Source organism: Lissotriton vulgaris, chromosome 1_1, assembly GCF_964263255.1.
Source record: "Lissotriton vulgaris chromosome 1_1, aLisVul1.2, whole genome shotgun sequence".
Taxonomy (NCBI): Eukaryota; Metazoa; Chordata; class Amphibia; order Caudata; family Salamandridae; genus Lissotriton; species Lissotriton vulgaris.
The window spans coordinates 1,872,912,795-1,872,925,087 of record NC_141685.1 but is presented as its reverse complement, the minus strand read 5'-3'; the positions used below and the strand labels follow the sequence as shown (position 1 = coordinate 1,872,925,087).

At 47.2% G+C, this 12,293-nt stretch overlaps 1 protein-coding gene across 1 annotated transcript in view; it reads right to left on the bottom strand.

Annotated features, from left to right (window-relative positions):
* CAPZA2 (capping actin protein of muscle Z-line subunit alpha 2) overlaps positions 1-12,293 on the bottom strand; it is a 314,968-nt gene that overhangs the window by 229,462 nt on the left and 73,213 nt on the right. The window contains exons 2-3 of the mRNA XM_086919391.1: positions 11,527-11,590; positions 9,610-9,661 (exon numbers count right to left, since the gene is read on the bottom strand). Of these exons, the coding sequence (XP_086775517.1) occupies positions 9,610-9,661; positions 11,527-11,590 (116 nt within the window). The remainder of the gene's footprint in view (positions 1-9,609; positions 9,662-11,526; positions 11,591-12,293) is intronic.

The window sequence follows — 12,293 nt, the reverse complement described above, 5'->3', positions numbered from 1 at the left end:
ACATCTGAGACTATTAGCCGCAGATTCCTTAACATAGAATAGATAGCCAGCCGCACCCACGGGGAAGGAGGGTCTGCGAGAAAAACCCACCAGCCTGGAAATAACAGGGGGTCCCATCGGGGACTAATTCAACAGACAGGGCAAGGAGCCCCGTCCCCCCATGCAAAGGGAACCCCTACAAACCAAACACCACCGACCCCAAGAGGAGTGCAGGAAGACAAAACAGGAGCCCGTTCACACTCAACATAGGAAACAAGGGCAAGGCAGGGAGAGACCGAAGCACCCCACGCAAGATAACAGTACCTCCATCCAAGGCCAAGGCAAGGAAGATGAAGAAAAACAACCTAGAGGCTCCAAGGAGATGAGGGAAAGGCAAGCCCCCCCACCGGGAACACACCCAGCGAAGAAGGCAGCTGAGCCCATCACAGCCAGAAGTCAAGAGACCAGACAACTGCCCTACAGCAATAAAGCAGTCATAACAGAAAGAGTAGGTCGGGCACCTGGGAAAACCGGACAGGCTGCGCCCAAAAGAGGGAGAGGGGGGTAGATACAAAATCCATCTCAGCCCCATCTCAGATGCGGCTATCCATCAGCAGGCACCCAAATCTCCACTTTTCCTTTCCTTCATGGATTACACTGCCGCATTCGACCATGTGGATCATAACAAACTTTGGCAGAAACTGGATAACTGGGAATACCCAATCATCTTCTAGACGTGTTGATATTACTCCACTAAAATACCTGGATGAAGGTTAAATTAAGAGCAGGTACACACCTCTCTAACGCTATTCCGACAACAAAAGGGTTAAAACAGTGTTGTGTGTTAACACCGCTCTTATTTAATCTTTTTCTTGCGAATTTACCAGGAGAACTTGACAAATGCCTCGGTCATGCACCAAAATTAGGGAAAATTCCACTGTCCAGTCTGCTTTACGCAGACGACTTGGTGCTGATAAGAAGGACACCGATTGGCCTTCAACACTTGCTAAATGTAGCCCACTCCTTTTCGGAAAGGAATGCCTTGCAAATAAATTTCAATAAATTAAAAGGTCATGGCAGTGAACTACAGGAAAAAAAGGATAATTAAATGGCACGTAAACGGAAAAGGGCTGGGCTTTGTAACCACCTACAAATACTGGGAGTAGTCCTATACAACAAGAACTCTTCCAAACTCCAATTGGAGTCCTTATGAGGAAAGGGAACTGTGACTCATCCTTAGAAGCCAAACGCCCCCGACCTAACAATCAACCCTCTTCTCCAGGTTTTGCGCACAAAGTTACAGCAGACTCTCACATATGGGAGTGAACCCCTTCAAGGGAAGGATGCCGTATTACCGGATACAGTAATAGCTAACTCCTATAGGGCTATCTTTAACCTGCCAAGATATGTCTCAACGGCACAAATCCGGTTAGAATTTGGACTTTTGAAACAAACACTAGAAAGGCGGAGTGCTTATGTTACCAACTGGCACAAGATTTGCAGTGCAGAGGCTGGTTCTCTAAACTCTAACCTATGGGAAGAGCTGCTCTGACATCGCAAATCCTCAGCCAGAGATTATACATTTGATTCACTTCAAGTCTTGGGACTATCAGACGTCTGGGGTACTCCAACAGCTCTCCTGACTTTCAAAAAATTGCGAAAAAATCAGCACAAATCATCTCCTCTATTTAGGACAAGGAGGCATTAACAAAACGAGCGCTCGGCTGGATCACGCTTGGGGATTACGGAAGAATGCAGCCACAAGCATATCTTAACATTGGAATGAATTTAAAAACGAAAGAAAAGTTTTTTTAAATTACGCCTCGGCGTGATCCCGGTAACCACGCACCTACCCCCCTGGGAGAAAAAACTTCTTGCAGCAGGGCCGCCTGTGCAAAGCTGACCAGGAGGACATCATCCATGTCATGTGTATCTGTCCTAAATTAAAATATTTGAGGTACAATCTATTACGTCCCTCCTTCAAATCATATGGCGTTCGGACATACAGGCAGGCTGTCAAATTGTGTTTTAACCCCACCAAAACAAACTGTAAGGTCGTAAAGTTTTTTGAATTGGTAGAAAAAAAAAAAAAGACACAAGAGCACACTGGGTACGGACCAAAAAAAGCCAGATGTTAGATAACCCCGAAACATTTTATGGACAATTATGAACTGAGATTAAGTAAAAGTATAACAAACTTTTAACAATTTTTTAGCAATGTTTTACTGTTTCGTAAAGATTTTAATTAATCATGTACAAATAAATTACTTACTTATACCCTTGAATCTGTAAGGATTTATGAATATTTCACTTGAAGAAAGGTAAATGATTTCTCTTTCAGTCAGATTACTTTATTCTTCAAATAGATTATCACTGGGTAAGTAAGGGTCTAGACTTTAATGCCGCCCCAACACCTTTATGAAAGGCAAATATCTTAAAAATTACTAAACTGATTTAGGCAGAAACTAAAATGTCAATAACCAGAATAAATTTCAGGTGTCCTGCAAAGTTTGGTGTAATTCCTTCAGGCAGTTATTACTATAATGGAGAGAAACTTTCTTATAGGAATCGAAATTTGCCTAGCGTAGTAACGGTAAGTTTCAATTCTATTAAGGACACGGAGGCGAGGATTATGCTTTTCTCTCTTCGCTGTTTATTAACATCACATCACACAGCAGCCAGAAAAGCATCAAACTTGAAAAATTTTTTTAGTATTCCCAACACAGGAATATCAGAAAACATTGCAATAACATCGTGTAATAACTACAAATCCCATGAGATGAACATTTAGGCAGTCCTTCTTTAGTGTCTATAACTCCCAATATAAGGCGTCCAACCAACGAACTCCTCCTCTTTCTTCGTGGCGAGTCAGGCCAAAGTCTCAGGCATCTCTTTTCGCACCATCATTCCCTGGCGTAAAAAAGAACAGCGTGAGCTAAGCCATACCGCTAAGCATGAAGGCAAACCAACCAAACATAGCGTCAAGTCATCGACATGCAAGTCAAGAACATAGGAACCATACAGCAAGTCGGAAAACAGATTACTTACTTCAGTACGGGCGGGATCTCCGCAGGAGGAATGGGTGGGATAATCCTCGCCTCCGTGTCCTTAATAGAATTGAAACTTACCGTTACTACGCTAGGCAAATTTCGATTCTATGTCAGGACCGGAGGCTTCAGATTATGCTTGTTTAAAGCTTGTTCACCACCAAACTAGCAATATCCACCACTGGCTTAAAATAGAACCTTTTGAAGGTGGAATCCGAAGACCAATCCGCAGCGCGCATGAGGTCTTCCAATCGTGCCCCAAGGGCAAAAGATTTTGAAGCCATGGCCCCTCTTGCTGAGTGAGCTCCGAACTGCCTCGTATCAATACCAGCTTCCTGCATTACCCAACGCACCCACCGGGCTATAGTGGGGGAAGAGACAGCCTTGTGCGGTTTGCGCAGCGCAATCAGCAACTGCCGTTCGCCCGGAGGGCGAAGTTCCATTGTAACATCCTCATAGGTTTTCAAACACTGTACCACACACAACTTGGGGCATCTGCAAATGCCGGATAGGAAATAGAGCTCGTAGACGATTTCGTGCGTCGACCCACGGTAAAGGTCACCCCGTCCGGGGAGAACGCTCTCGTCGTGACATCCAGGGCACGCACATCAGACACTCTGCGACAAGATACTAAACACAAGAGCATCGCCAGTTTAGCTGACAGTTCTTTTAAGGAAAGATACTTGTTAGGCTGCCAAGAAAGAAAAAGGTTCAACACCACGTTAACATCCCACAGGACGGAATACCGTGGCTCCGGCGGTAAAGCCAGACGCACTCCTCTAAGGAGTCGACATACCAGGGGTGCTCCCCAACCGCCGCTCCATCTATCTGCACATGAGCCGCTGATATGGCGGAACGTATCGTATTAATCGTCCGGTATGCCAAGCCGGCAGTAGAGAGTTCTGCAAGAAAATTCAGGATAGGAACGAGGCCTGCGACCATGGGATCCAAACCCCGAAGACACCAACGAACCCACCTGGTCCAAGCCGATCTATACCTCTTGGCAGTGCTGCCTGCCCAGGCCTTGGACAAGAAATGCTGAGCTGAGTTCGAAAGGCCAGGGAGCGACCAACGTCGCCTGAAAGCCTCCATGCCATGAGGCGGAGAGAACCCTGGAGGAGATGGTGAGGGACCCCGTCTGGATTGAGGAGAAGACGAGGAAGCCGGGGGAGTAGGATTGGAGAATCCCAGGAAAGTTCCAGAAGAACTGGAAACCACACTTGTGACCTCCAAACGGGCGTCACCATCACCACGTCCGCCATCTGACGGCGAATCTGGGTCGCGGCCCGTACTATCATGGAAAAAGGCGGGAAGGCATACGGCCGTTCCTGACTCCAGTCCTGGAGGAACGCATCCGTCGCTTCCGCCAAGGGATCCGGTCTCCAGCTGAAGAACCTCGGAAGCTGGAAGTCCAGGCGGGACACAAATAGGTCCATGTAAAACATACCCCAGCACGCCGCCAGCCAGCGGAACACTTGAGCATCCAGCTTCCACAGACTGGAGTCTCGGAGATACCTCGAGTGCCAATCCGCCACCTGATTGGCCCGACCCGGCAGGTATTCCGCCTGAACCGAGACTTGATGAGCGAGACAATAATCCCAAAAGTCTTTCGCCAGGTCCGCAAGGGCCCTTGACCGCGGACCCCCTAAGTGGTTCACATACCGAACCGCTGAGACATTGTCCATCCGCAGAAGGACGCATGACTTCACCGAGTCCCTCGTCCAGCAACGGACGGCGAACGAGCCTGCTAGAAGTTCCAAGCAGTTGATGTGAAGTCGCTGCTCGTCTGACGACCAAGCGCCGCCTGTGGAAAAATCCCCGCAGCGGGCGCCCCAGCCAGACCTGCTGGCGTCTGACTATCACCAGGTCCGGAACGGACCCGAAAATCGCGCGGCCGTTCCACGCCTCCATGTGGGCTAGCCACCAAGACATTTCCTCTTTGACCTCCACCGACAGGGGAATCAAGTGGTCGTAGGAAAGCCCTCTGCGCAAGTGGTGCGCTTTCAGTCGCTGAAGGGCCCGATAATGAAGAGGGCCCGGGAATATCACCTGAATGGACGATGAGAGAAGGCCTACTACTCTGGCCACCTGCCGGAGGGAGGTGTGTGACTTGGAGATAGTTTGCCGAAGCAGATGCTTTATTTTGGCCATCTTCCTGGACGGCAAACTGAGAGTCGATTTCACCGAGTCCACCACAAAGCCCAGAAACACCATTTGCTGGGCGGGGGTGAAAACCGACTTCTCCCTGTTGACAATAAACCCCAGACCTTGTAACAGGGAGATAGTCTGAGACAGATGGGCGGCCAACTTGCTCGGGTCCTGGCCCAACAGCAAGATGTCGTCCAGATAGACGATAAGCCGAATCCCCTGACTCCGCAGGGATTCTATGGCCGGGTGCAGAATTTTTGTGAAGCACCAAGGGGCCGAGGAAAGACCGAACGGAAGGGCCTTGAACTCGAACACCATGTCCTTCCAGCAGAACTGAAGGAAACGACGATGCGGGGGGTAAATCGGAACCACCAGATACGCATCCTTGAGGTCCAGACGGACCATCCAGTCGTTCAGGAGCAAACGTCCCTCAAAAGATGGATGCCCTCCATCTTGAAGTGGTTGTACACCACCCAGCCATTGAACTCCCTGAGGTTGATGACTGGTCGTCTGCCCCGTCCACTTTTTCCACAAGAAAAATATTGCTCAGGAAACCCCGGGGGTGGCGCGTTGTTCGACAAATAGATCCCTTGCGCAGTAGCGCCGAGACCTCTTCGTCGATCAAGAGCGCGTCCGCTTGGGAAAACATTATAGGCCGGGGAGGCTCCGCCTGGCACGGCTGGTCGTAAAACTCTATGCGGAATCCCCGCACGGTTTGAAGGACCCATGCGTCCGATGTAAGAGCCTCCCATGCTTGGGGGAAACACGCCAACCTCCCCCCAATAACCACCTGATCTGCAGGGATAACACTCACCGTGTGAACTGTTGCCGCCGGAATCGTTCCGGAAGTTTCCGCGTCCTCTGAAACGCTGTCCTCTGGTGGGGTAGAAGTTGTTATAATTCGCGTTGGAGTTGTAGCCTCCTCTGCCGGAGCCATGCCCTTTTCCGGGCTGTTGCTGACCACCACGGCCGGTCGTGAGGCCCCTACCACGACCAGCCCCCCGGGAAAAACGCTGGTGGAAGACCCGCTTGATGGTCGACTGGGCCTTATCCAGGGAGGTGAAGGTGGAAACAAACTTCCCCAGTTCCTTAATGAATGGTTCGCCAAAGAGTCCACCTTGGGCGACAGCGCCAGCTTCCGATGAAGCCAAATCGCCTAACTTGGGATCCAATTTTATCAGTAGCGACCGGCGCCGCTCGGTCGACAGGGCACAGTTGGCATTCCCCAAGAAGACAACCGCCCGCTGCGCCCAGTTGGATAATACTTCCGGGCAAATGGCGCTGCCCGACACCTTGGCTTCTTCGGCCATATCGAGAATCTTGGTGAGGGGGCCAATGGTGTCCAAGAGTTTGTCCTGGCAGGAGCGCCAGGAACGGTCGATCCCCTTCCGGGGGTCCTTGACGAACTTCGCCATGAAGGTGGCCATCTTCCCATCAAGTTCTGGTGTCATGGCCACCTTCCCCTCCAGAGTCGGGCGAGGACATTCGCCCCTCAAACAACTGCGCGCCTCCTTCTCCAAAGGCTTGCGGAGGCGGCCCGCCACAAACTGCGCCACCTTATCACCAGGCGTCCAGGCGGCCGATCGCGGGTGCATGATCTCGTCCGGGTCCAGCATGCCCGAGGTGTCCTTGGGCAACTCCGTCGAATTGGACGACGGTCGCCATGACCGCACGGAGTCCCCATCGTCGGCGTCGGTATCCGCGGGGGAAGCCCCCCCCGGGGAGGTCGGGACAACGTTCGCCGGTGCAGAAGGTGTCTGAGGCGGAGGCGCCTCGGGGGGTCGACCCAGACGCTTTAGCCAGAAAAGCGTCGCGTAGGCGCTCGAAAGCGTCCTTATCCACCCCTTGCCAACCACTGGGACCCGCGTCCTCACGAGACTTCTTGGCCGCCGGAGGCTGGCCAGGATCGGTGGCGGGGGATCCCCCTGGGGCCGGTGCCAACTTGGCACATTCCTGGACAATGCGGGCTGAAAGTCTGTCCTCCATAGGCCCAACGATTTCCTGCACACACCGGTAAAATCGACTGGTCCACAGCCGCATAAAACTCGTCGTCCTGGAGGTACTGGTGGGACTCCTCCTCCTCGACGTAGTACCCCTCAGCCATGGCGCTACGCAGTAGATAAGAAAGTGAAACTGAGGGTTCCGATGGCGTACACAGACTGCCACGTGTGGGCCGACCGAAGGTTGGCAAAGATTGTATGCCGGTGGAACCGGACCAATAAAAGGCAGCACCAGCCTTTACAGCGCGCCGACCCTCTCTCCAGAGACCGGGCCGCACCGCCTCCCAGCGCGCACGAGCGGGGAACACCCCAGCGGAAGCTGTTGCAGAAGAAGGTGCTGAAATCGCCCGCAGGCTTCAACGTGGGTACAACCACTATACAGACCCCCACCGGGGCGTTCAAGTACGGGACAGTACAACCCAAAAAGGGTGTCAGGGTTAGGCGGCAGCAGGACACCTGCGATGTCGACTCCCCGGCGCAGCTCCAATCAATGAGACGAGAACTGCGCGCGGGCAGGTGACACGCAACGGCTCCCTCTAGCGGTGACTCAGCACCGCGGAATACACGGGGACATCGCGTAAGGGGCGAAGGCGTCCCCGCGATGGAAGGGGCTCTGGAAGGGAAGAAAAACCCCACAGGCCCCCCAAAGCAACAACAAATGCAAATATAATCGAAGAAAACACAAAAAACCTCAACAAACACAAAAAGTGCAAGAGAGGGATAATAGCACTTAACTGGCTGCGAAGCAGCGAAGAAAGAGGAGGAGTTCGTTGGTTGGACGCCTTATATTGGGAGTTATAGACACTAAAGAAGGACTGCCTAAATGTTCATCTCATGGGATTTGTAGTTATTACACGATGTTATTGCAATGTTTTCTGATATTCCTGTGTTGGGAATACTAAAAAAATTTTTCAAGTTTGATGCTTTTCTGGCTGCTGTGCGATGTGATGTTAATAAACAGCGAAGAGAGAAAAGCATAATCTGAAGCCTCCGGTCCTGACATAGAATCAACATTGAGAAGGCAACATTATTTTTTACTCCCATCTTAAATCACTCATCCCCAAGGGATATGCCTGAAACTTTACATGCTGAAACTTAGCCACTTTGTTTATTTGAGATGAGAAAATAAGAAACACACCAAAACAAATCCAGTTTAATGCATGTTACAGTAGTTCTAAAACCTAAACAAAACCCATGAGATTCTCCAATAATAGAGAGAAAGGCAATCATAACCTCTTCCAGCAGTGTACCCATCAGGGCCTCACACATGACAACACAGATGGCATTGTAAAGAACAGTATTAAAGACAGGACTGGTAATCTCACTTTGAAACTGACGTGTGGCATCCCTGTAAGGTCTCAATGTAATTTCATTCCTAAATCCAATTGACTAACTAATATCCGTTTGGTATAAACAAAGTTTAAGGGACTCACTTTGCATAGGTGCTTTGCTCATAGTGAAAGGGTTTTCAGCAGAGAGCTCACTTGATCGAGAGCTACTGCACCAGAGGGACACGATATTCCATCAAAATATATAATCTAACACCTTCAGATGACAGGGAGCAGCTTCAATAAGCCCCAACTGAATTTTCCCTATAACCATGTCCAGTGTAGGGCATGGGCATTCTTCAAAAAGCCTACTTGTCTCAGCACGTTAGACATGCCAAGTGAATTCTGGGTGCAATGCTAAACCTCCTCTCCAGAGACTGCTGATTCATATTTTGACTATGACCACTTATATTATGGGTGCAAGGCCTGGCTCTGCAAGATCCTTTGGTACATGTTACCGTCCCCAAACAGCATCTTCACAGATGTTGTGAAATTATCCATAACCGCGCATTAGATTAATGAGCAATGGATAAGCGGATGCATGACTGTGCTGCTTATAGCAAATAGTGATTTTGTGTGTTTTGCATGACAGTCATACCATCCCTTCAGCTGAGATTGTTTTAGGGTTTTTGCGTTTGTGAGTACAATATGTTAACAAGGTTTTTACAGTGCATAAAAACACACAAATGCATATTTATTTTACTTTTGCCAGTTTGTTAGTAAAGACTGTTAAAGTCTACATTGAGGATAGAACGAAAGCTATGTGTGCTTTCCTGCATATTCACAAGCTATCAAAACACTAGCACTATAAGGAGGAAGTTTTAAGTACCATTACAGCAAGAGATGTCTCAGCTACTACAGATACACATATAAAGGTTAAGACAGATTCTAATATAATATAGGTTACCAAACTTATGGATATTATTATATATTACAGAGAACTAAACCGGTGGATATGCTGGCAGCAAGTACCTACTGTAATTTCATGTGTCCGGATTGCATTACAGAACACGCATTATTTTATCACTCATTAAAACAAACGCATACTTGCACATAATAATTTGATAAGTGAAGCAAAGTTTTAGCATGAAAGCAATCATTACTTACTGGGCTGCACCTTCTCGGAGAAGATTATCATTGTTAAGCAACAACCGGACATCTAAAGAAAGAACAATTAAAATGTGCTAATTACTGTAAACAGTTCAAGCAAATGCCAAACAACTCAAGTGATTACAAGAAGTAGGTGACACTTACACAAAGGGGAATCATGTTGTATAAAACATCTTATAGTGACTTCTTTCCAAATATATTGACAGTCATGGAAGAGTGCTGTATTACATCAGAAGCTCAACATAAATGTACACCAATTTATTTCCCCCTTCAGCACTTTAGTATTACAGAAGGGGGTTCAAACGGATGAGTCTCCCCCATAAAGCACATTGCACAGTTGCAAATTAAACACCATACAATGCAACGAGGGCTGCACAGGCATTCCAACTATGCATTACCCAAGAGGTGCTACATAGGAAAATTACATGGAGAATCAACTCACCAAGAACCCAATCCCCATGCCACCAACAACAAAGGGACTTGGGATGGAAAGAAAGGGATGCTCCAGCAGTGATAACTGCTGCAGGAGCGCCTAGCACTGCATCGGCAGGAGCATACGCCATCTTGCCCATACTTCTCCTTACAAAAAGAGTAATCCACACAGCTGGGTGGACATATTGCATGTGACTTAAAGATGCAACATTAGCATGGAGGAAAAGATGCTTGAGTAAGATAGACTTGCGAGATAGTGGAAGGCTTCCAAATGTTGGCCCATGGTTACAGTCAGCCGGCACCCAGGGAAACAGAACGACACCAAACACTTCTGGAAACTAGAGACAAAATTACCAAACATGGCAAGAACTAGATCAAGCGGAGGAACATTCATAGTGCTCAACAGTTTTTCGGTGAACAATATCTCTGGTTGGCAAAAGCTCACAATGTAGGGTTCCATGCATAGACAGGTACAGGGTTTATTCCAAGCCATGGTAAGTGATCCAATTTACCTAGATCTTATTGAGGATTTCCTCTGGCATGGCCTTCTGTTGTATATAAAACTCTATGCCAGTGCTTTGTCTTCCCATGAAGATGTGGCTCACAAGGGAAAGCCTTCCCGAGCAAGCACTGAGGGTTTCCCAGAGGGTGGGTGCATGGACAAGACCTCCATGTCTTTACTGCCTGACAGGCAGACCTGTGGAAAGGGTCACATCTAAAACACCTACGGGTTTGAGTCGGAGCTTATTTGAAAGATATAGATGGATCATACGATAGGACGCTGCTTTTATACCTACGCCTTAACCTTTTGCACATATGGTTTACCTTTCCTAATACAAATGACTGGTCACGTCACCTTTGTGTATGTCCCTGCGACCATATTTCTGCTCAGTCGACTATTTATGTTGTACTGTTCTGCAAGTATTATAGCATAATTAGGAAAAAGTGGATCCTTCCAATTTTAAGACAGTTTGACCTCAGACAATGTCGCCCTGCTTTTATCAAACTACAACTGTTGGCAGATAGATCACAGACTGTGCAAATTGCGAAATTTCTGAAATTGATGGTCAAAATTAGGAAAACAAATGAATGGTTTTTAAATATCTTGTAATTATTTAAATTTTATACTGCTAAATTTTATGCTGTCACTTATGTGCTTTTATGGTTAATTGATTTTATACCGAATAAAGAGTATTCGGATTCTGAGTCGGAGATACAATTACTTTTGCGGTAGGTTCAAAGCCATCAAAGCAAAGGACATCTTATAGGGCAACAACTCCTTTTCGTAAAACAAAAATACAAACGCAACTCCACTTCATCAAAACATTTGTGACCCAACATATCTGAAAATATGCAATCCAATATCAAGCTTTAGAAACAGATAAACATTTTCTGAATAAAATAAGATGATTGCACAATGCAATTTGCTGACACCTGAATCACTGCAACTGAAATAGAATATAAGAGCAGAAATTCACTCACCATTGAATACCTCATTAAACTCTCCAGGAGGAGCATGAATTATGAACTTTGCTGCTACGCGTACCTAGAAAAGCAAAGAAAACTTCATAAATAAAGGCCTTAGTTGGATAAGTGGCGCACCTCAAATTATTAGTTATGATTTTCTTTAGACAAGGAGGGTTCTACAACTGCAGTCTTTAAAACTGAAGAAAATGAAACCATCAATATACTTTATCCATAATAACGAGTGCATTAATATATAATCGGATGTTATCAAAAGTAAGATGACTGTGGCTGGTCCGAGTCATCACTAGTTCCTTTCGAACGTTCCCAGCTTATCTGAAAGGTTCAGAGGATCACATCTTTCCACCTTTCTCCTCTGACATAACTTTTTTTTTCTCAGTTTCGTATAGTCTGCTGGTTATCTCTCTGCTCTTTATTTTTGATTAGTGCTTTAGTCCATATTGGTTGGCAGATACAGTTTTATCTTAGAGCTGTGCTCTGCGGTTTTCTTAATATTGCTATACAATACCTCTCTGTAAGTGAAACTAAGCAATTCTGTATTATTTCTTCTATAGCCCGTAGAGTACCGTCTATTAGAACTGCGCTTTATAACAATGCAAAGTAAATAAAAATATTAAAAGCCAAGGTGATATTGCAACTATTGGGTCTTGGAAAAGAAAAAAACGGACACAGAGCCTCGTTATGAGTGGCCCGTTATTAGGTGCAGTAGTTATCACAGTTGATAACGAATACCATGGGATACTCTATCTGGTGCTACAAATAGC